Source organism: Nannospalax galili, unplaced genomic scaffold (assembly GCF_000622305.1).
Source record: "Nannospalax galili isolate Female #2095 unplaced genomic scaffold, S.galili_v1.0 scaffold666, whole genome shotgun sequence".
NCBI lineage: Eukaryota > Metazoa > Chordata > Mammalia > Rodentia > Spalacidae > Nannospalax > Nannospalax galili.
In genome coordinates, this window is record NW_008356473.1 from 64,592 (window position 1) to 89,435 (window position 24,844).

General features: G+C 40.9%; 1 protein-coding gene and 1 long non-coding RNA gene across 3 annotated transcripts in view; one reads left to right on the forward strand and one right to left on the reverse strand.

Annotated features, from left to right (window-relative positions):
* LOC103751241 overlaps nucleotides 1-3,272 on the reverse strand; it is a 12,202-nt gene extending 8,930 nt beyond the window's left edge. For both annotated transcript variants that reach the window (XR_003847235.1, XR_003847236.1), the window contains exons 1-2: nucleotides 3,143-3,272; nucleotides 2,348-2,443 (exon numbers count right to left, since the gene is read on the reverse strand). This is a non-coding gene — a long non-coding RNA (uncharacterized LOC103751241). The remainder of the gene's footprint in view (nucleotides 1-2,347; nucleotides 2,444-3,142) is intronic.
* Nucleotides 3,151-24,844, forward strand: part of Svep1 (sushi, von Willebrand factor type A, EGF and pentraxin domain containing 1) — a 238,188-nt gene continuing 216,494 nt past the window's right edge. Inside the window, exon 1 of the mRNA XM_017803637.2 lies at nucleotides 3,151-4,261. Coding sequence (XP_017659126.1) covers nucleotides 3,728-4,261 — 534 coding nt within the window. The 5' untranslated portion in view covers nucleotides 3,151-3,727. The remainder of the gene's footprint in view (nucleotides 4,262-24,844) is intronic.

Genomic DNA, 24,844 nt, shown 5'->3' on the forward strand with positions numbered 1-24,844 from the left:
TAAATGTCTCCAGACACTCCCAGTGTTCTTGAGGTAGGGTGCGAAATCAGGCTACCCTCCTTTTTCAGAACACTGCTTTAAACCAGAGTGTTACTTGGTTTATTTATCTTGTCACTGCAGCAGCCAAGGCTTGACAGAAACAAAGGTGGAAAGCTTTGTTTGGGCTCTTTGTGTAGGAGGGTTTAGTCCATGGTGGCTGAGCCCCACAGGCTTGGACAGGGCATCGTGGAAGCAAGGTATGTAGAGCAGGAGGCTGTTCGCTTCTTGGGACCAGAAGCTGAGAGAATCAGAGAGAGGTCCGGGACAATATTCAGGCTCTAAGAACACAGCCTTCGTCTTCCATCTAAAGTTCCCAGAACCTCCCAAAATAGCACAATCAACTGAGGATCTAAGCTTTAACACTTGAGAATGTAGAAAATATTTTATACTCAAATCATAATGATGACAATGGACTAGAGAGTGGTAGCAGTGACAAGATTTGGGGCTATAATCTTAACATTCAAGACACACTATTCTGCCTCTGATGGGTTCCACGCTTTTACCACACAACTGTCATAGCTTTGCCTGCTTGGTACACAAATTCAATGCAAGAGGGGTGCATAAGCATGCTGGAATGAGGATGGTGGTTCTATCCTGTGAAATCTACAGGGCCCCAGACTCCATTCATCCCTAGAATGTGACCATCATTCTTCTGGTCCAAGGCAGCTGCTAGAATTCTGCCATCTTATTATGCTCTATACAGAAAACTGATGTGAGGGATGAAATGAAGTCACTGATAAAAGATGGCAGCTGTCGTTTAAAGAGTATTTCTAGAAGCTGCCCCATAAAAACAGCTTAGAACCTAGTAGCTCCAACATATCAAGCTGCAGGAGGTGCTGGGAAATGTAGTTTTTACTCTAGGTATCTTTGTATTCAGCTGAAATTCAGGGGTTCCATTGCTTTTAAAGGAGACTCGACTGTGAAACTAGATTGATGACTAGCCACAGAAAATGTATGGCCTATCCTTGCTCTTTAAGGTAGTAGTGGTGGGTTTTGCTAAAACTGAGCTTGTGGGGAAGAGCCTTTTCAGCTCATAAATCCAAAAAAGAGACTAAAGGTAGTACAAACAGAAGTGATCCTGATTGTGTGTGTGTGTGTGTGTGTGTGTGTGTGTGTGTGTTATGTATTTGTATACATGAGTATAGAGGCCAGAGGCTGACATTAGATGTCTTCTTTAATTGTTCTCTGCCTTATTTTGTGAAAGAGAGTCTCTGGCTGAGCCTGGGGTTCACCAGTTTACAAAGACTGGCATCCTCCTGCCTCAGCCTCTCAAGTGCTGAGACTACAAATTCAAATTCAGTACCAATTTGATTTTCCATCCCAAGGCTTACTGAGCCCAGCTCCAACACACTGGCCTTTCCCCAGTTTACTTACTTGAGCCAATAAATCCCTTTTTGTTTAAATGAAGAGAAGTTAGATGCTTATTTCTTGCAACCAGAAGATCCTAAGACAACCATCTATGTCTCTGGGTTTTTGTAAAGGACACATGAGATAGTATACACAGCAGTTGCTATGGTGCCTCACAAAGTAAGGTTCTAGAATGCTAGCTCTTAATGACGTGTTTTAAATAACACTGAGCAGACAAAATTTGGAAAAACTTTCCTTTTTAAAAGAGTTCCAACTCAAATGAGATTGTGTTCATTCCCAGAAGGCTTATTTAGATCTTCTGTCTCCGTGCTTCTTCCTCTTTCAAATACACTACTCTGGAGTAATTTTCAAATCCACATTTTCCTCTGATACAGTTTGACTGTAGAGGAAGACTAGATAGAGAGTCAATTCTCAATATTTCATGGGCTGGTACATACTAGTTAGCCAATAAGTGCTGTTGGAAAAATAAGGACTTGGAGAACGTTCATGACTGAAGGTGGCAATAGGCAAAGTTAGTCCTTATGGAGTACACGTTGTGTTCTGAGCACATTCCAAAGAGTTTTACTACTTTACAATTTAATCCATGCTAATCCTTACTATGCTATCATTATTCCATTTTCCAAATAAGCAAACAGATACAGCTAATAAATAATACAGACAAGAATTCATGTCACGAAAATTGATCCAAGAGCCCTAACATTTCAACCAATCTGCCGTGACATCTCATCCTGAAGGTATTTCATGAAGTATAGGTAAAGTTAAATCATTCACTGTTAGAGATAAAGAAAACTTTGGAGTTGCTGGATTCCATCATGAAATAGATGTAGAAACTGGACCAAGGCCTAGAGCTGGCTCTGTGTTGGTGGTTTATACAACTCTGCAGGTAGATCTGCACAGGGTTCCTGACTCATGGCTGGAATCTTTCAACCAAGGGTCCTACCTTCACACTTGTACCCATTTGGTGTCTTGCTTTAGAATAACCACCTCAAGCAGCAGCTGGTGTTCCAAAACACATCTATGTCAAGCAGATTCTCACCTGTTGAATTAGATCAAGAGAAAAGGGATTAAGGAAAATGGGCCCCTATTCACAGTTCAGAGATTAGCGTACATTTCACAGCCCCATGGGATTTTGTCTGACCTTGGCCAAAGTCAGGTCTAGCTTCCTAAGCTCTTCTTTATAGAACTTAACAAGATCAGTTACAATCATATATGTGTATAACACATATACAACCATGCATATGTGTTTCATGTGTGAATGTCTAATTGACATTGGCATCATCTATTGCCTTATAAGTTCCTTGAGGACAGGGTCCATGTCAGTTTTTGCTGTTCAGCATCCTCTTGGCACTTAGCATACAGATCCTGGAACATACTGTGCACTCAGAAATTGTTACATGAAGAAAAGAGTAAACAAATGAATGAGTAGATAAACGCACTAATAACAGCACGTTAAGTTTTCCTTATGGAATGTGGAGAGGTGCCTGCAACCCAACAGCCTGTGATTTGATGGGTTTCTCAAGAGTCGGCAGGAGGTCACACAGCACTGATCAGAAATCCCCTTCAGGAAAGTTATGCAAATATCCATTGTGGTAAGCTCCCCCTCACCTCCCCCCGCCCCACACCTCACAAGAGTGGAAAAGAAACCCAAAAGGTGAGCAAGCAGTTTTCAAAGGATGCTTTCAACTCCCAGGCCATTCCGCACGCGTGTTTTTCTCTACAAAGTGTTTCCAATTACTGTGGCACTCTCGGTATCTGGATCCATCTCCAGCGAATTCCTCCGCAGCTCTTTGCCAGACATATGGGATCAATCAGGGCTCCAGAGCTGGTGCGCTTGTGAGGGAATGTTGACAGCATGACAGGCGCGGGGTTCTGGTGTCATGGAATCTCCAAGAGTCTTTAGCTGGATCCTGGAGAAGAGAAGGAGAGGGGGAGGAGAGAGATAGAGAGAGATACGGAAAGGAGAAAGGAGAGGGGAGAGGGGGAAGGACAGAGGAGGGAGAGGACAGGGAAGGAGGGAAGTGGCTCTGGCTTCACTGCCCCCTTCCCTTCAAACATTTTATAGGCTTCAGGGAGAGAGAGGAGGAGGAGGCGAGCGGGAAGAGAAATAGCGGAGAGCTAGAGGGGCAGAGCGCGCCAGTCCCTCCTGCATCCCCGAGCTGCCAGAGGAGTCTGGATCCTGTCCCCAGTGTCACCCGAAAGTGCGCTGAGGCTCTCGGGTGCTGCCCTGGGTCCCCTCCGCTAAGCCGGGGCCACCGGTCGCCTCTCTCCGCGGGACTGTCGCCTTGCACTCCCTGGGGGTGACCGCTTGGTCCCCAGCGCGATGTGGCCGCGCCTGGCCTTTTGTTGCTGGGGTCTGGCGCTGGTCTCGGGCTGGACCAGCTTTCAGCCAATGTCCCCGTCGCGCAACTTCAGCTTCCGCTTCTTCCCCGAGGCCTCTCCTGGAGCTCCGGGACGACTGGCCGCGCCGCCCGCGCCGGGAGAGGAGGAGGCGGCCGACAGCAAAGTGGAGCGCCTGGGTCGGGCGTTCCGCAGCCGCGTCCGGCGCCTGCGGGAGCTCAGCGGGCGCCTGGAGCTCGTGTTCCTCGTGGACGAATCGTCCAGCGTGGGCCAAGCCAACTTCCTCAACGAGCTCAAGTTCGTGCGCAAGCTGCTGTCCGATTTCCCCGTGGTGTCCACGGCCACGCGCGTGGCCATCGTCACCTTCTCGTCTAAGAACAACGTGGTGCCGCGCGTGGATTACATCTCCACCAGCCGCGCGCACCAGCACAAGTGCGCGCTGCTCAGCCGAGAGATCCCCGCCATCACCTACCGCGGAGGTGGTACCTACACCAAGGGCGCCTTCCAACAAGCGGCGGTAAGATGCCAAACCCTTCTGGCCGTCTGCCCTTCCCACCCACCCACCTCTGCCTGTTCCTCTCAAGCCCGCTTCAGTGTTTATAAAGGTGGGACATGGGTTGAAGGGAATCTAGATAGCCCTAATTCTTTCTCACGTTGTTTTAAACTTTCAGTAGAAAATGCATGCCCCTAACTTTGCTCCAAGTCTTTGTTTTGTTTATTTGGTTGTGACAGGGTCTCAGCTGACTTTGAACTGGTTGTGTAGGGGAGGATGATCTTGAACTCCTTATCATCCTGCTCTCACCGAAAGGGTACTGGGATCATAAGTGGCTGCCACCACATTTGGCTGCTACAAGTCTTGTATAAGCATCTGACAGAAGTCAGTTTTACATAATGAACCTTTATAAAAATATCCTTTTCCCAATTAAAAAATAATACATAGTTGAAGATACTCTGGAACTTATAGAAAATTCTACCTCATAACAGCAAGTCAGTGTTTGTAGAATGAATGAAACAAAAAAGGAGGGGGTAACCCTACAGTCCCATCAGCCTTAAAATTCTTGTGGATATATGGTTGGATGTTGTCCAGTATGCATAGTCACATATTATTTCAACCAAGTTGCTGTCCTGCAGCTCTGCAAGCCTGAATTCTTCAGTTGTCATATGTGATTAAAATGTACATTAGTTCATACTGTCCCATGGCATACAAGTGCCATAATTTATTTCCAAGCACCTCTTGTTAGATAGTTGGGTTTAAAAAAAAAAAAAAAAAAAAAAAAAAAAAAAAACTAATGTACAGGGAACACAAATTCCTGTGGACCATCTTGATTACTTCCTTAGGAAGAAATTCTAAATTCCTGATTTAAAAGCTATGAACATTTTAAACTTTGTGGTTACTATTGTCTATTTCTTTCTGGGAGAATTGTAAAAATTTAACATCCCTCCCAGTACATTATTGCCAATATACTATGTTTTAAAATGTTCTTGCTGCCAAGCGTGGTGGTGCACACCTTTAATTCCAGTACTCAAGGAGGCAGAGGCAGGCAGATCTCTGTGAGTTCAAGGCCAGCTGGGGCTACAGGTAGATCCTGTCTTAAAAAGACCAAAATAAATAAATAAATATAAATAAATAAATAAATAAATGAGTAAATAAATAAATAAATGTTCTTGCTAACTTAAGAAATAACTAGAGGTGGGCTGGAGAGATGGCTCAGTGGTTAAAAGCACTGACTGCTCTTGCAGAGGACCCAGGTTCAATTCCCAGCACCCACATCGTGGCTACAAACTGCCCTCAACTCCAGTTCCAGGGGAATGTGAAGCCCTCTTCTGACCTCCACGGCATTGCACGACAAGGATTTATTTCAGCTTATGATTTTGTTATTGTTTTTTTATAATTTTTGTTTGTTTTGTTTTGAGACAGGGTCTCACTGTATAGCTATGTAGACTAGGTTGACCTAGAACTCATAGAGACCATCTTACCTCCAGATTCTAGGATTAAAGGCATGTGCCACCATGTGCAACTTAATTTTTATAATTTTTGATATTTGTTGCTATACTTACTGGACATTTGTGGGGGTTTTTTTGTTTTTGTTTTTTTTCTATCTGGCCCTAGGTTTTGCCCTTTTGCCATTACAGTCACTTTTGTTTATGCTTAGTGATTTATAGAAACTCTTTATGTAGTAAGGCCAGGGAGCCCTTTTGTATATGGAGCAAAAGGCTTTTCCATATTTTACTGTGTTTATGACAGTGTCATTGGATGAATGGTTTAAATTTTTATATGCTCAAATCTATCAAAGTTTACTCTTAAGATCTTATATTTACTTATATTATTAGAATGACTTTCTTACTTCTCAAATCGGAAAGTTAGAAGTTTACTTAATCTGGAACTTGTTCAGGAGTATCATTTGAAAGCATCTAAATTTTTAAAATAGTTAATAATTCTCCCAGCACTGTTTGCATTCATTCATCCCTTCACAATTTAGTTGACTGCCTCTTTAACCATCTAGGGAATGTGATTGGTACTCAGTTTCCTCCTGGTCAATTTCATTCTATTACCCATCTTATTTTAAACTTCGTCAAAATGATTTAATTGTTTTTCATTTTTCAATATATTTAAATGTAAGGCAATGCAAATTCTTTTTGCTTCTTTGTTCTTTTTTAATCAGTCTTTCCTAGGTATAGTGTAATGTGAACTTTTTATTTATTTTCGTGTATTTGAAATGCAACCAGTATGGCTATTATTTCAATATAGAAAATATTGAGCAATTAGTTCCATATTTAGAACTACTGCATTTTTTGTAATTGTTCTTTCAAATTCAAAATTATGGCATGTCCCTCTGTACTTCCTTTATATCCATTAATACTTGTAGATTTTTTTAGAAGTCCTGCAAATATTTTTAAAATGTAGACCTATACATATATCTTATTACATGTATATATATCATATATCTTAAATATATCTTATTCAACATTATTACCTATGAATCTACCTTTTGTGGTATTAAGGATTAAGCTCAGGACCTCATACATGCTAATTTCTTTACCACAAAGTCACATCCCTAGTCCTTTCGGGTTTTTTTTTTTTTAAGTATTATTATTAGACAAGGTCTCAGTAATCTGCTCAGGTTGGCCTTGTTTTTAGGATCCTCCTGCCTCCTGAGAAGCTGGGGTTACAGGCCTGTAGCAGCAGGCCCAACTCACGTTTTAAATTATGTTTAAACAATTATTCTTGAAATATCAAAACATCAATATTTGATTCAGGATCTAGATTTTTCTTTTATCCTCTTTGAAAATTTCATACATGTAGGCAATGTATCTTGGCCATATCCATTCCTCACCCCTTCCCCCCAGCTCCCCCACCCTCCCCAATATATCTCACATCTCCCTCCCAACTTATGTTTGTATATAATATCCCAGTAAGCCCAGTTAGTGCTGCTCATATGTACATGTGTGGGGGACAAAATCTTACCATACTGACCAGATCGCCCTCAACTCTTGGAAATAAGGGGCCTTCTTATCTCAGCTTCCCATAAAGCTGGGAGTAGGCAATTTCACCAGACTCAGTACCCCGGATTCTTATTGAAGTCTCTTCAATTCATTTTTTGCATTCCTCTTTACAAATCTTACTTTACTAATAATGTGTAGAAAAAAATAAAATAATCAGAAAAAGTTACTGGAAATACGCTGTAACATGTTGATAACCTTTCTTGACTTTCTGCAGTGAAACACACATACATATGTATAACATGCATGCATAACTAATATGTACCTAGAAAGGGACTGAATTGTCCATTCTCTTAAATTTTCTATGTGAAACCATGTTTTGCAAAATAAGAAATGCACTCCTCCATCGTCAGTTTTTTAGAGTCATGCAGTTTTCTACTGTAGATTGTTGCTTTATTTTTGATCATGTTATATATATATATATCCAGATATACATACCATGCCATTATTATATTTAGGCTGTTACAAACAGCATACTAAATCTTTGCCCATATCTTGAATCATCTCATGAGTGTAAACTTTTGAAGGGACATCAGTCATTGCATTCAAGAGTCTGCACATGCCTCCAATGGTGCCAACTTGCTCTGCAGAAAATGGTGCCAAATTGCACTCCTGTGTGCATTATCCATGGAAGTAGGAGGATGCAGACCAGCCAACACAGGCTAGTATTTGAGTACTTCCAATTTTATGTGTGAGAAATCGCATTCATCTATTAGCAGGACTGAACATGGTTTCCCGTATATTCTGACCATATTGAACTGCTCTTTTTGGAATCCATTAGAACATTCATTTGGGGATTGTTATCTATTTTTCATTTGAGTATGACTCTTTTTCCTGACTCATCAAACACTCTAAATGTTAGTGTAACCCTCAGCTGCCAATTATTTCGCCATTTTTCATTATTTTAGTCCCTTTTACATTTTCTTTAGTGCCGTAACACCTATCTATCAGTCTATTGAATTGGTTTCTCTTTTCTTTTTTTATTTTATGTGAAGCTTTAAAGATTTCTGCCCTTAGGACCTAACATAACTACTGAGGGACACTCTCTCTTCATTGAAATAATTGTACCGGGCCTAAATCCCTTTTCAGACTCTTTCCCTTGCTTGGTTTCCAAGCCCAGCAGGCTCTTATCACTGGCCTTATTCTTAATGTCACTAGTTGCCCACATTGCCAAAGAAGAACCCCACTTCAGTGGAAAATGTGTCATGAACCAGCTCTTCTGTTTGGTTTGGCCAGGCTTGCTCCGAGTTTCTGAGAATACTGATCCAAAAACAGTGAAATGGGTAATGAGTCAAGTACACAGTGCTCGCCTCAAGACCTGCTCTGTGTGCAGCTTTCTCCTTCCAAATACTACATCTTGTCTTGGAAAGCAGAGTTGCCAAAACAAGGTTCCTGGTCTATTTATTCATTCTGGAGCCATTTGTGATCTAGTGAGCAGAGATTTCTCAAAGTTTCTATTACTGAACTTTTCTTTTTTATTTTCTTCTTTATTTTATATTCTTCTTTATTTTTCTTTCCTCGTTTTGGTTGGGTTATGAAAAGGGGCAGAAGGTCAGCTGGACTGAGTCCCTGTCTAACTAGGTAACCTATATGTCTTTCTTGTAACCTTTCCAAGCCTCTGATGGGAAGTCTTAGGTATAAATACTTAGAGAAGACCAAGAGAAGAGAACACTTGGAAATGGTATTAGTGAGTTTGATGAATTTTTACATACAGACCAGACAAGCACGTACCATCGCCAAGATAGTTTGCCTTGGCAAGCTGTATAGTTTGAGTTCAGATATGAAACTTACACTATTCACCTTTGCAAATGAGAGTTTGCCAGCTTCCCATGTGTTTGCTTCCCATGTGTTTGCAGAACAGCGAGAGTTGAACCATTTATGACTTGGCCTTTATATGACATTGAAAATCACAAAAATGTTTTTGAGTTTATTCATGACTTTTTCCAGAAAAAAAGTTAGTTTCCACTAGAGTGTATTTGTCCATGTAACTATACACAGAAACATTACAAGAAGACAGGCAAACAAATCCATGTCTATATAGATGCAAGCTTTTACCTCTCACAACTTGGATACTTTCTTCTTTATTATTATTATTTTGGGGGGTATGCAAACTTGACTTTATTGACCTTAACATATGTGACAGGATGCATAAAATCATGTGGGTGGGCTATGAAGGGTGCAGATTGGGAAAAGGTCTAAATATGATTAAGACGAAATGCAGAGAAACAATAAAATTATACATTGAAAGAAAAAAAGGCTTAATAGGAAAGTTACATCTTCATTAAATGATATGAGAATTTATATATACAAAAAAGAAAGAAAAGATGTGTTCTAAAATGTGTGTAATTAAAACATTTTGACTAAAACCTCATATGGGATCAACAGATCAGTAAAGTAAATATGAAACAGACTGAGGCTGGCCTGCAACCTGAGTGTCTGGGCCATTCTGTTTGCACCTGGAAGCCATGGGGCAGAGGCAGGGAGATAAAATTTAAAGCATATGAGACAGGAATATGAACCGAAAACTATTGAGAGAACGAAATACATATGCAAGACACCATCAGATAACCTGCTGCAAACCTGATGAATAGGAAGGAAAAGAAAGGTGATTAAAAGGGTGCCTAAAGGTGCACGTCAGTCAGTACGTGGAGCAGAGGAGCTGTTGTGAGGTGAGGATCATCAACTTGTTGCAGATAGGTTGCGTTTGAGCTATTTGACACAACTAAAGAATTCAAAGCAAGAAGGAAAAGAAAGGTGATTAAAAGGGTGCCTAAAGGTGCACATCAGTCAGTACATGGAGCAGAGGAGCTGTTGTGAGGTGAGGATCATCAACTTGTTTGCAGATAGGTTGCGTTTGAGCTATTTGACACAACTAAAGAATTCAAAGCAGCGAGCACATTTCTATTGCCCCAACGCCACCTCCCAGACTTGGCTGTTACAGATTTTCACAAATGTAAATTTGATGCCCACAGTCCAATCTCCTCAGAGGGTTTTTTTAACTTAAAAAAAACTTCATTGAGAATTTCATACATGCATATAAGGTGTTTTGATCCAATACATGCCCACTCCCTCCTCTCCAACCAAAAAAGAAAATTATAGACCCATATCCTTAATGAACAGAGATGCAAAAATTCTCAACAAAATACTTGCAAGCTGCATACAGTTACAGATGTACATCAAAAAGATCATCCACCATGATCAAGTAGGCTTTATTCCAGAGATGCAGGGATGGTTCAATATACACAAGTCAGTAAACGTCATTAATTATATAAATGGACTCAAAGACAAAAAACACATCGTCATCTCATAGATGCAGAAAAGGCTTTTCACAAAATTCAACATGCATTCATGATAAAAGTTCCTTTTTATTATTTTTATGTGAATGAGTGTATTGCCTGCATGTGTGTAAGTGCACCCATGTTGTGCAAGGCCTGTGGAGGTCAGGAGATGGCGTCAGATTCCCTGGAACTGGAGTTACAGACACTTGTTAGCCACCATGTGGGCGCTGGGAACTGAACCCAGGTCCTCTGCAAGAGCAGCCAGTGTTCTTAAACACCAAACCATTTCTCCAGCCCCACCTTATTCTTCTTAGACAAAACATTATTATGCAGAATTTCCTTTGCTAACATGAACTTTGCTCTTATTTCCCAGCACATATTATTATCTAAACAAAGAGGATAATGGCTTCACGTGGACAACTTGATTGCGGAGCATGTGGGTAGACAATCATTATCACCACACTTGATGTGAGTGGATGAACTTCAGAGCAGGCACACTCTCTTTGGATACCACCCCTGGTGTGTATCAAAGAACGCAAGATTAAAATAGGGAATTCTGTAGATGGCACTAGCTTTGGGATGTGGATCTATCTTGATGTCAGTTAGGAAATTTCTGTCTGTAACTCTGTTTTATTTCACTTTGTGGCCCTCCTCCTCCTGCTGCTGCTCCTCCTCCTCCTCCACTTCCTCTTCCTCCTCTTCTTCCTCTCTGTCTTCCTCCTCCCCCTCCCTTCTTCTTCTTCTTCTTCTTCTTCTTCTTCTTCTTCTTCTTCTTCTTCTTCTTCTCCTTTGTATATCTCATATCTCACCTTGTAGTCTCCTCCCCTCCCTTTTTCTTCTTCCTCTCCCTTTTTCTCTCCTCCTCCTCCTCCTCTTCCACTTCCCCTTCCCCTCCTCCTCCTCCTCCTCCTTCTACTTTGTGCATTTCACTTTGTAGTCCTCTTCTGCCTCCTCTTCCTTCTCTCCCTCATCTTTTCTCCCTCTCCTTTTGTATGCTCTTACCATCAAGAGGTCATTCTAAGACCTCAGACGGGACACAAAGGCAGAGGCAGTCACACTCCATTTAAGGAGATTCTTGTGGCGATCCATATAATATTTTCTCATTGGAGGAAACTTGAGTTTATGCCCACCCTTAATTTTAGGGAACTTTATTACTGAAAAGGGTTAGATGCTGAGGAAGTAGTGAACAGTGTTTGTCGGCCAGGTGTGTCAGGAAGAGTGTCTACCCAGGGAAAGACGACAAATTCTATTTCACTTCTTCCTCAGCTGCGTCCAGACCAGTCAGGATCAAGATCGAAGAGGTACACCTCGCCTAACCAAGATGCCCAAGTCTTTATTATTCTCACTGCCTCTCTTTTAGTAAAAACTATCAAAGTTCCATGGGCCGGAGAGATGGCTCAGAGGTTAAGAACGTTGACTGTTCTTGCAGAAGACCCAGGTTTGAATCCCAGCACCCACAAGGCAGCTAACAACTGTCTGTAACTCTGATTCCAAGGGATCCAACAGCCTCTTCTATCCTCTGAGGGCATTGCATGACACAGGTGCATTTACCTACATGCAGGCAATACACGCATACACATAAAATAAAAATAATAAATAAAATATTTTTTAAAAACTGTCAAAGTTCCTAAAAGCCTTGTTTGAATTTGGTTTCAGAAACTTATACTATTGATTTTCTGGAAACCAAGTATCTAAGTAATGACACCCACTCACACATAAAAGCTCTTAATGAAAGTGAAATGGAAAATTGTATGCTACAAAATAAATATTTACTGTTAATGAAGGAAATGCAAGTGAACATATGCCAGGAAAACGTAGCTTTCCCTTGGCCTTCTAGAGTCAGTTCTCAGGTGAAGAGATCTGTTCGTCAAATGGAATTTTCTGTCCGGTATCGTCTGCCTTTCCCACAGATACCCTCACTGTGCTCTCTGAAGTTTCCCAGTTCACATGGAGAACGAATTTCTGACAAAGGGTCTGGTTCTAGACACTAACCTGCTCGGGGTTGGAGAAAAATTGTGGATACAAAAACTCATGAGAGTTGTAGCATACAGATGTTATCACAGTGAACTGAATAGCGGGGCAGACAATGGAGCCTGTAGTGTGTGCATCTGGGCATTTCCTTACAGATCTTTATGAAAAGATTTTTAAAGTCTTTATCGTCCTTATTATCTGTCCTTATGGGGCCATTCCAAAAGCTGATTTATATAAAGAATTAACCAATAAAGACTTTCCAAATTTGGAGTATAGGTATCTGTGTTTATCTCCTTTACCTCTACATTAACCACTATTAATCTGAAGATATAGATTCTAATTACTATGTCTCAAAATAATGATAGATCCCTTGTTTCATGTGAGTAACTGTAATTTGAAAATAGGGAAAATATCAGTTCCTAACACCCTTTATGTTTCTGAGGAATTATTTAGCAGGGTTTATTACACTAGTGGGTCATTTACATTAAGTGAAAGCTATGAGACCAAATTTGACATCTTTTTCCAGTTGTAAGCTGTTGACAAGAATATATAAGGTATATTTTGAAATACACAAGCTCAGTGCACTGTTTCCTTAATTCCTGCTGAAACCACCCTAATCGTCTTGGTGTTTTCCTGCCCATCCTGTAGCACCTGTGTTGAGGACATGTGGGGGGGGTTGGGGGATGGGAGGGATTGGGGAGGCTGAGGCAAGTATATTTGTTTGCATGTTTTTAATTTCAAAATGGTATTTGAAATGTGCAAGTGTACAGGTGGTGAACACATAACACATTTTATCATTTGTGAACTCAGGTTTTCACTAGTTTCAACTATAAACCTTTGGAGATCTACATGTTCCCTTACTTTTTATGTTTATCACAGTACCTGTCATGTCTCTCAGCAAGGCAGGCCTTTCTCCATGTATTTCCCCTCCCTTCTCCTTTCTTACATTTATACTCCTCCTCTTCACAGTTCTTTGTCTAAATGTGAAGCATGTCCAATTTGCCTCCATGCTTAACCAGTATATTTTCAGAGCAATATGGTAAATTATCAGTCTGTTTGCAATACAATTATAAATCTTTAAGTATTTACCAAAAAGAATTTCTCATAATGAATTGCCCCAATATGTAAAGAAAGAGCTCTGTAAAAGGATGTCTATCCTAATATTACACATGATAGGAAAATTTTAGAAACAATAGGCTATGGGTTGAAAGGGTCCAACAAATTACACCTTTTAGTCTCCCCTGAGTTCTAAACCAAATGAGTTTTACAATGCAACTGAAAAGGCAGCTGGAGGTATCAGACCTGACTTTGTCTCTCAACAATGGAGGCTGTGGCTTAGATGCACAGATTCCTAGAGCTGAATATAAGGCAGCCTGCCCTGCCTCCCCAGGAGCAGTAAGTGCAGAGTGCATGAAGGCCACACGTAAAGGTACCCACCTCTGGATAACTTGAGCTCCTTCTGTACAGCCAAGGGAAAAAACGATTGGGAGTTGGGGAAGCCTCTTCTCCTCAGAGGGAGAGCAAGAAATATAAGGACACATACCAGAAAGGTGACTCTGATAGGTGATAATCCACACAAGCTAGAGTCAGTGAACATTGAGTTCAAATGACTGAAGAGAGTTTATGAAACAATGGCCTGTCCACACTGATGTGTGCTAGAATGAATAAAATTGTGTATTTAAAACCTTCAATACCACAGCAAATTAGCCATATATTGCATTAAATAAGGTAAAACTCTATATGTTCAGTATAAAAAACTCTACATAGAGGCTGGGGAGATGACTCAATGGTTAATAGTACTGGCTGCTCTTGCAGAGCGTCTAGGTTAGCTTTCCAGCACACACATGGCAGCTAACAACCGTCTTGTAACTCCAGTTCCAAGTGAGTCTAATACCTTCTTCTGACCTCCACATGCAATGCACGACGTGGCTACACTTCCACACATGCAGGCAATACGCTTATACACACAAAATAAAAATAATAAATGAAAATTTGAAACTCTATATAAGTTCAAAAAACAGCATTCTTACTTGTCATTAAATAGATGTGGTGGCATAAGTCTTTAATTTGGGGAGGAGGGAGAAAGAGGATCAGGATTTCAAGGCCAGCCTCAGCTTCTCAGCAGATTTAAGCCAGCATGCGCTATATGAAGCCCTGTCTCAAACAAATATACACACTCATAAAGAAAAACTAGGCAAAAACCTCTAAGATATAAACAGGTGACTATATCTGCCAATTGGAATGTGTCTATTTTTCCTTTGTTTGTAAGCCTAGCTGTATTGAGCATGTATGACTCACTAGGAAGTGAAATACCATTGTCTTACACGAGCAAAGGTGACTGAAATGTAATGATACTGTTAGGATATCTATAAATGCATCCTAGCATGATTGGTCTCTAGTATAAAAACATCCTTTCAAATCCCAGGACTCATCTTAAATATTCTTCAGAATGAGGCCTCCTAGTCCACAGCTGCTGCTTTACTGTTTAGAAACCAGGAAGATGCCTTAGTTTATTATCTGGAAATCAAAATGAGAGAATTTCAGTATTGTTTTGTCAAATGTCCAAAGCTATAGCCTTGAGCCTATCAGGGCTGCCTAGCTGTGTGGGATGGGGCAGTCACCCTGTGGACCCTGTGTGGGATGGGGTAGTCGCCCTGTGGAGCTTGTGCTGGATGGGGGAGTCTCCCTGTGGACCCTATGTGGGATGGGGTAGTCGCCCTGTGGAGCTTGTGCTGGATGGGGGAGTCTCCCTGTGGACACTGTGTGGGATGTGGTAGTTGCCCTGTGGAGCCTGTGCTGGATGGGGGAGTCTCCCTGTGGACACTGTGTGGGATGGGGTAGTCGCCCTGTGGAGCTTGTGCTGGATGGGGTAGTCGCCCTGTGAACCCTGTGCTGGATGGGGGAGTCTCCCTGTGGTCCCTGTGTGGGATGGGAGAGACTCCCTGTGGTCCCTGTGTGGGATGGGGTAGTCACCCTGTGGGCCCTGTGCTGGATGGGGGAGTCTCCCTGTGGGCCCTGTGTGGGATGAGGTAGTCACCCTGTGGACCCTGTGCTGGATGGGGGAGTCTCCCTGTGGTCCCTGTGTGGGATGGGAGAGTCTCCCTGTGGTCCCTGTGTGGGATGGGGTAGTCACCCTGTAGACCCTGTGCTGGATGGGGGAGTCTCCCTGTGGGCCCTGTTGTTCACTCCAGCTGATCTCTCCCGCTTCCCCATTCACACTAGACCTTGAGAGTTCAGGCACACATAAAAACCTGTAAGCTGGTGGCAGTGGGTCTCCCACTGCTTGGAGAGCTCTCTGAAGAGAGGATCCCATAGCAAAGCTGTGACACCAAGCAGGAGCTGAGCTGCAGACGTTGGAAATAATTGACTCTGTCCTCTTGCTATGAGGTCAGGAGACAGTGACCCTCCTTAGTTCTTCACACATGGACAGGCCAGGGATTACTGCTCTGTCAGTCTGTCTCATTCTCACTGATAATGTAAATCAAAGAACATTTTCAGGGAAGAGAGAGACATCTAACATTTAACTCCATCCCGTATAAAAGTAATTGCCTCAAAAGACCCATTTTCATAGTCAATTCTCCTTCCCTAGCTCCCAAGGCTCATTTTCATTGTGATTTTGTTTCTGTTCAGTAAAAGGCAGTATTTTGGCTTCTTGTCAATGGAAAGCATTCAGGCACACTCATGTGCTGCACGCTAGTGTGATGTACTATGCCTTTCTCTTTGAACTTAGCTTACAGGCTTTGTCAAGCTTAGTCCTATCTTATACTTTCACCTCTCCAGATGAATCTGAAATAGACTTTGAGAAAAATGAAGCACATTTAATTTGCTTGTTTCTGTTTTTCACAACAGTGTTTCCAGCTAAGCTTGGTCTTTTTAGTTACATTTTCCTTCAAAATATGCAGGCTTGGCTTTTAACTCTTGTTCCAAAAGTGATGATTTCAGGAAATTATTGTTGGAATTTTCTGGCCTTTAAGGTACCAGAGGTAAGGCTATTTGTACATAGCCCAATCTAATAAGTAAAATGCCGCATTTCAAATAGGCTGCAAAGGATGCTATATGAGATTTTTCTCTCTTGTCCTAGATTTGGTGCCAAGACCCATGACTTGCACTAAGGAGCACTGTGTATTGCACATTCTAATGAGAACCACCAACAACTGAGAAGAATACATTCCTCAGAGTTCATGGATCCCGTGCAGATCCACCCCTACAAAGTCATTCCAATCAGTCCCCACTGCCCAGTGCCTTTCTATAATCTCTACAAGCAGAGGGATGAGAGGCAAGGGGGAAGCAGAGGCAGAGAAACAGAGCCAACATGGAGGTCTCTGGCTTTGGGGGAGAGCAGCGTTCTTACAGAACAGCATATCTCTCCCATCGCTCGTGTTTTGTATTCCCCTTGCACCAGCAGGGCAGAGGGAGAACCACATTCTATATAGTGTTTGTTAATTTAAATGGATGTAAACTTTGATTTGCCTCTGTGCCTATGTGCTAAAGAACTGATGTAGAGATACAGTCAATGTCTTGGTTTGGAGTTAGCTATAAGCATAACCTGAGTGTAAGACGTAGCTTATCTGGAAGGTGGTCCAAGTCACTATTGGTGGGCGAGAGAAAGGGAGATCAGGAGAGAAAGAATGCCAGTGACAACATGAAAAGTAGTCGGTGTGTAGCTCTACTGGGGAACCGGTGATGTAGAGATACAGTCTTGGTTTGGAGTTAGCTATAAGCATAACCTGACGTAGCTTATCTGGAAGGTGGTCCAAGTCACTATTGGTGGGCGAGAGAAAGGGAGATCAGGAGAGAAAGAATGCCAGTGACAACATGAAAAGTAGTCGGTGTGTAGCTCTACTGGGGAACCGTTGAGGCCAGTGTAGAATTCAAGTCCTAAGTATCCCAGCTGGAGAGTGAGGGATCTCCCCATGTAAGGCACTGTTGAAGGCTGCTGCAGGAATTAATTCTCTGTCTCTCCCAGAGAAAGATACCAGAGTTAAGGCTATTTGTAAGCAGAGTGCTCTTCGAGCACCCAGGAAAGCATCAGGCAAAGAGAGACCAGATGCTGGTATGAGAAGCCTAGGTAGGAGCATCAGGTGCAAGGAGAAAGGGAGACTACGTGGACCAGCTTAGGGCTGGGGACACCGTGGCACAGCATGTGCTTCGTGTGTATGAAGCTCCAGGTTTGCTTTCCAGCACTGCAAAACAAAGATGTGCGACTTTACCATGAGAAGAGGAGAACCATGGAAAACACTTGTACCTGAGCTACCTTATGGCTCTAAGCATGAGAGAACACTCCAGCAGCAAAAAAGTTGCACGTGCTACTGAAGTGGAGGTGCAATAAATAAATAAATAAATAAATAAATAAATAAATAAATAAATAAATAAATGAGAATTCTCCAAAGGGCACACATATGGGGCAGACTTTGACAGTCCATAAGCGCAGAAAGAATCATTGAATTTTTCTTTATTTCCTTTTACCTTTTCTATTGCAAAATTCCCTCCTACTCTAAGCTTCAAAATCAAAGAGTTCTGTAGGGAAATAAGGCCAAAATACCAGTAGTACAGTTCTTTCCAGGAATTTTGCATGTGGGAGAAATAGTGCCTTAGTTACTTATCCTGTGATAAAACATCCTGACAAAAACATGCTAAGGGTTTATTCTGCTCATAGTTTGAGAGTGCAGTCCATTATAGTGGGGAGGTCATGGCCGCAGGAGCTTAAAGCAGCTGCTCACATTGCAACCCCAGACTGGAAGCAGAGAGTGCTGGTGCTCTGCTAGCTTTTTCTTTTGCATGCAGGACCCAAGACCAGAGAACGGTGCTGCCCGCCTTTACAGTGGGTCTTCCCACTCTAACCTAACCAAGATAATCCTTCAAAGCCATGGCCAGAGGCTTATCTCCTAAGGTGATTCTAAACTCCGTCAAGCTGGTAATCATTATTAACTATCATACATAGTGTATAGAAAATAAAGAAAATATAAATTGGATTAATGCAAATAAAGTGTAGTTTGGGGGCTAGAAAAATGGCTTAGTGTTTAAAAGCACTGGCTGCTCTTGCAGAAGACCTGGGTTCGGTTCCCAGCACCCACATGGTGGCTAACAACTGTCTTCTGCCAGCACTACATGCATGCGCTGCACTTATATACATTCAGGCAAAACATTCATAAACATAAAATAAAAATAAATAAAAATTTAAAAAATAAAGTATGGTTTAAAAATAAATAAGAATTCATGATACCTAGTGTACATCTCTAATAACACTGGTTGTCAGACTTTAATCTCATATAAGACCTAGAAAATAAAACTCAATATAACCTCAGAGTCCTTGAAAAGGCATATCTTTACTATATTTAGTGTTAGTACACTATAAAGATAGTCTAGTGCTTCCCTGATTTCCATTCTGCTGCAGATATCTAAAACAGTGCAATCAGTTTCTCAACAGCATAGTCCATGGATACTTGGCTTTATAAATGCTAGGAGAATTTTAACAAATTTACCTTTCAGATCACTTTTCCCTGGGAGTAACAGGAAGCATTTAGGAGAGTGTCACACAGGTGTGGATCTCTACAGTTTTTCTCTTAAAACCTAGTTTCTCAGCATATCTCAGCGCCTCTGGAGAGAAGCTTATCTGATGAGTTCAGAGGGGATAATCTGTATGTGCTGAGCTTTGGAACGCATACCCCTCTCCAAGTCATTATTAGTGCTGCCCTCCGTCAGCCCTAGGATCCCTATCACAGGACACCCCAGGGCATTGCAAAATCCTTCATGGTTCTGGTGGAACTGGGCAGTTATTGCCAAAGAGTCACAGTTTTCCAGAATCCCTGGTGTTGTCTTGTCAGCCACCACAAGTCAATTCCTGGTCTTCGTTCACAACTCCCGGTGAACTGTTGGTTGAATCATAGCTGATTTATCTACTTGACAGGCCTATTCTAGAACATACTCAAATTAAATTATGGACAAATAGTGAGGAGTGATAGCTACTTATCAGGTAGCACTCTAAGCACCTTTCCTGAACCCTCACAGGAGCAAACCTCAATAAATTTATATTATTACTATCTCTGGATTGCAGGAAACATAAGACCAAGGTAACACTACAGATAAGTCAATGAACTGGAATTCAGATACAGGTAGTTTGAGCCAAACTCTAAATTCCCTTTTAAAGTTCTATTAGAAAATCTATAGCATAATAAAAAGCTAGTTACCCAAGAACAATAATGGTACTATCTCATTCATTCAACATATCCAACAAATCAGTGTCTAGTCATGTCCAATTGCCCCTTCACTAATGATAATGGGATCAGGAAAAACCAACTCTCACAATCGTTGACCTAAAGGGACAACACTTATTGGACTTTTATGAAATGCAGAAATGGTTCCCGCCACTTCAATGTGCAGAAAGTTGAATTCACATAGCCACCATGAAAAAGAGACAGAGCTATGCTGCTTTTTTCCAAATTACCCTTTCTTGTTCTCAGTTTAAATATAGTATATCAACACGTGCATTTGTTTACATATGTACATGTATACATTACAGGCTAGGATCCACATATGAAGGAAAACGTGGATTTTGGGGGGTTTTCTTGTTTGTTTTTTTAAATTTTTGAGAATTAGTGATCTCAGTTAATATTATACATTCTAGTTCCATACATTTTGCTGTGAAATTTTTTGTTTCATTTTTCTTTAGAGCTGAATAATATTCCATTTTTATATATGCCAGATTTTCATTATCCATTCTTCTTTTGATAGACAACTAGGTTGGTTCCCCTTTGTTGCTATAGTGAGTAGAACAGCAAAAAAAAAAAAAAAAAAAAGAGGGTGTAAATATCTGTATAGTAAGAGATGGAGTTCTCTGGGGGTATCCCCAGGAGTGAGATAGTTGGGTCATATGTAGCTCCATTTTTAATTTTGAGGAACCACCAAACATTTCCATGATGGCTATACTAATCTCCACTCACTGCCACCAGCAGTGAATAAGAAGCATTCCTCATTCAAAACTTCCTTTATACCATGTCATAAGATCTAGTGGATACAAGATGCACTGATGTGTACTCACCAGTGACTTTTGTTGCAGTCTCGTGCAGAGGGGGCAGCTGGGAGAGGGACGTGGGTAGGTGGATGGCAGAAGGTAGACTAGAGCGGACACAAGACCAAGACTCATGAACATGTCGGAGTGCTACTTGAACAGACACTCTCTGATGGGCCTAGTAATCCAAATTGGACCCCCTTGGTCCCCACCTATTCCATGCCGGTTCACTCCAGAGAATTGTTTCTCATACGTATTTTTTAAAAATTTTATTGAGCTTTTGTACATTTCATACAACAGTTCTTAATCAAATTAAGTCCCTTTCCCAATCCTTGACCCCCCCCCCCAACACACACACCCTGCCGGACCTCAGGCATTCCTCCACACATGCTAAGTCAACCATTTGTACCTAGATGTCCTTGGGTACAAATTCATCTCCTGGAGTCTAGTTAGCTTATCCAGAGGTCATAAGTAAGGTCTACTCTCCCTCATCCAGTCTCCAACAGTTCCCAGGCTAGAGCCAGCCCAATGCCCATTCCCTTACCCTTTCTTCAGACGTATTTTTATGTGCTAGAGCCTTAACCAATCATTGCAGAGACCATGCTGCCGCACCACCCCTGTGGGATCATATCATCAAGTAGCAAAATACCTGCCTATGTCCTCTTCTTTTAACAAGTTTTCTGAATTCTTAGGATTATATAATCCAAAGCCACCACTAAGTCATATTCTTTATTAAAATAAAAAGTGATTCAAGCAAAAATAAAACATTTTTAGTCCTAGACACCTTTAAGTCCCACTTGTCAATTACATAGCCCAAGCTTAAGTTTATAAATTTTATATGCCAAATCTCTGTATAAAACATTAGTTTTGCAATTAAATTTAATTTTTTCTAATTATGAATTTTCAAAGTTCCCCTGATTCATAACCACTTATATTTTTCTTTGGGGGTGGAAACCCCTTGCTTTAGCAATCAGTTCCACAATCGCTAATGTTTAGGAATATCTTTCTTGGGGTTGGGATGCTGGCTCACTGGGTAAGAGCATTTGCTGTGAAGGCAAGCCCATGCAATGTCAAGTCTGTAGCATCCGTGTAAAAGCTGGCCATGGCTACGGTGCCTGAAATCCCAGCTTTGCAGGATGGAGACCAGAGAACTTGGGAAACAGCAAGCTTCAGGTTCACGTGAAGAGAGATACCCAACATCACCTCTGACATCTGCATGCATGTCCCCACTTCCCAATCCAGAGAGAAAGAGAAAAAGAGAGAGAGGAAGAGAGAGGGAGAGAGAGATATATTTCTTAAAGTATTTTAGGTATTGAACTAGGCTTATTTTAAAAAAATCTGTATGCGTATGGTGTGCGTGTGCATGTGTGTGTGTGTGTGTGTGTGTGTGTGTGTGTGTGTGAACTTGGGAAACAGCAAGCTTCAGGTTCATGTGAAGAGAGATACCCAACATCACCTCTGACATCTGCATGCATGTCCCCACTCCCCAACCCAGAGAGAGAGACAAAAAGAGAGAGAAGGGAAGAGAGAGAGAGAGAGAGAGAGAGAGAGAGAGAGAGATTTCTTAAAGTATTTTAGGTATTGAACTAGGCTTATTTTTTAAAAAATCTGTGTGTGTATTGTGTGTGTGTGTGTGTGTGTGTGTGTGTGTGTGTGTGTGTGATCCTGGAGTGTCAGGAGAGCTCCTGAATCTGTCTCACATCTCTCCATAGGAACATTGGGATTGTGTGTGCCATCCTGTTGAGCTTTTATGTGGGTCCTGGGGATCTGAACTCATGTCCTAATGCTTGTATGTTAAACGCTTTACTCACTTAGCCGTCTTCTTTGTAGATACATTTCATATACATATGATCTGAAAGTTATTTTATGTATAGTGTTAATAATGTTTCTCATAAAATAAAGTTTCATTGTTGGGTTTCCACACACAGCATCAGATTAGTGCTAGAAGCTTCCACATTGTAGCATTTAAGATATAGGATGGCTCAGCAGTTAAGAGCACTGACTGCTCTTGCAAAGGACCTGGGTTCAATTCCCAGCACCCACATGTCAGCTACAAACCGTCCTTAACTCCAGTTCCAGGGGAATCTGAAGCCCTCTTCTGACCTCCGCAGCACTGCATGACATCGATGCATTCACATACATTCAGGCAATACACTCATACAAATAAAAAAAATAATAATATTTTAAAAAGATGTAGGATTCTTAGATTGGTGATGTTTAACTTGTAATATATCATTCAATCTATAAATAAAACCCAATCCTAAGTCATTTGGGGTTTAATTTCAGTTTTTTAAAGATATAAACAGAGTTATTTGCTCCATGACATGTAATTAATGTGATATTAATACAAACAAGCCCAAAAAAACTGAAGCAAACGTCCAAATATCATTTACTTGGAATGTTAATAAATATCACAAATTAAATGTGTTTTTAAAAGTAAATTTAGGGTAACTATAACAAATAAAATACATAATAAGTTCATGAACTTAAAATCTCCCTCCAACCCTCACCCCTTTGAATCTTCCATGTGTTAGTAGATTTGATTTGTAACGTATTTGGCTTTTTTGAAGTGTTGTAGAGTTTCGTTGTTGAAGCCAAATATTTTCAATGGAATAAGTATATTTTTCTGCATCTTTCAAACATTCTAAATATCCATTATTTTCCTTCATGCTTATTAAAGTAGCTCATAAAAACTCATCATTTCTCGGGGCTGGAGAGACTGCTCAGTGTTTAAGAGCACTGGCTGCACTTGCAGAGGACCTGGGATTAATTCTTAGCACCCACATGGTGGCTAACAGCACCCTGTAATTCCAGTTCCAGGGGATCTAACACCCTCTTCTGACCTCTGAAGGCATTGCACAACATGAGTGCACTTACATACATGTAGGCAAATACTTGTACACATAAAAAAATAATATTTTAAGTCAGCATTTCTTTCTTAAATGACTTTCCTAAATAACATATTTGTACTTTCAGACATATTCTTACACTTGAGTCTTCCAAACCTCAAAGTATTTGGGTATTTGGTGGTCATTTGGAAGGACAGCTGACCTGATAAATTTCCAAATCAGTTTCTGTACTGGAGATGTCTAAGCAGACCATTGAGATAATTATTCTCCTTGTAGTTCTTTTTGGTTTGTTTGTTTGTTGTATTTTGGGGACAGGGTCTTCCTATAGCCCCAGCTGGTGTGGAACTTGCTGTGTAGACCAGGCTGGCCTCAATCTCAGACACCCATCTGCCTCTGCTTTCTAGAATTAAAGGTTTTAAGTACATGTTAATCAACAACTATTTTCACTGAGAATCATCTCCACCCTCTGCCTCACTTGACACCCCATGGAAGTTGCCTTTCTGTAGATCAACCAATTTCTCAGAAATTGAGATGGATCATTTATAATTTTTCTCCTAGCAATTTGGACTAACATACAAGAGACCAGGGAGAATATTTTTTTGTTTGTTTTATCAGCAATTAGGGATTTTAGAGTTAGTACTGTACACGGAGGACACAGGAACTGGTACAACCGATCAAAGGAAAATGAATACAGTTAAGCAGGGAGAACGGGAAACAACATGTGCTGCCCTAGAAACAAGAATCAGGAAGAAGGCTGGAGGGAATAGCTCCCTCAATTCCTAGAGAGTTCTTATTTCTTCTTCCAGTCTGGCTTGAAGTCCATCTCTTTTCCCTGATCATGGATTGGAAGAGAGATTCCTATATGTTCCCAGTAAATTTCCAACTTTGTTTAAGCCAATTAAGTAGATAACCAATCATTATGGACCTAGACTGCCAAATGTAATTAAGACATCCTTTGACTTTTTTTTTTTATCTCAAAAGTGAATGTGATCAGAATGCATTATATACATGTATGAAATTGACAAAGAATACATTTTTTTTGTTTGTTTTGGGTTTATTTTTTTTTTTTTGAGACAAGGTCTTCCTATAGCCCCAACTGGCCTGGAACGCTCTATGTAGACCAGGCTGGCCTCCATCTCACAGAGATCTGCCTGCCTCTGCCTCTCAAGTGCTGGGATTAAAGTTGTGCTCCACCATACCTAGCTAAAGAATAAATTTAATAATAAAAAGATGCTGAAAAAAGAAAATGAAGAATAGGCAACATAACGTTGATAATTTTCTAATAACTTGTAAATAAGATCTTTTTAAAAATTATTTATTTATTAACCACATACTTAGAAGAAGCATTTCATTACAACAGCATTGACATATTCAATAACAATTTCCTGAGCTAAGATGCATCTCTTTTAAAACTGCTGTAAATTTTTAGGTTTACAGTTGAATTTTTACAGTTATACAATATTGTACTCAGTATAAACCCTATAAGACATAAA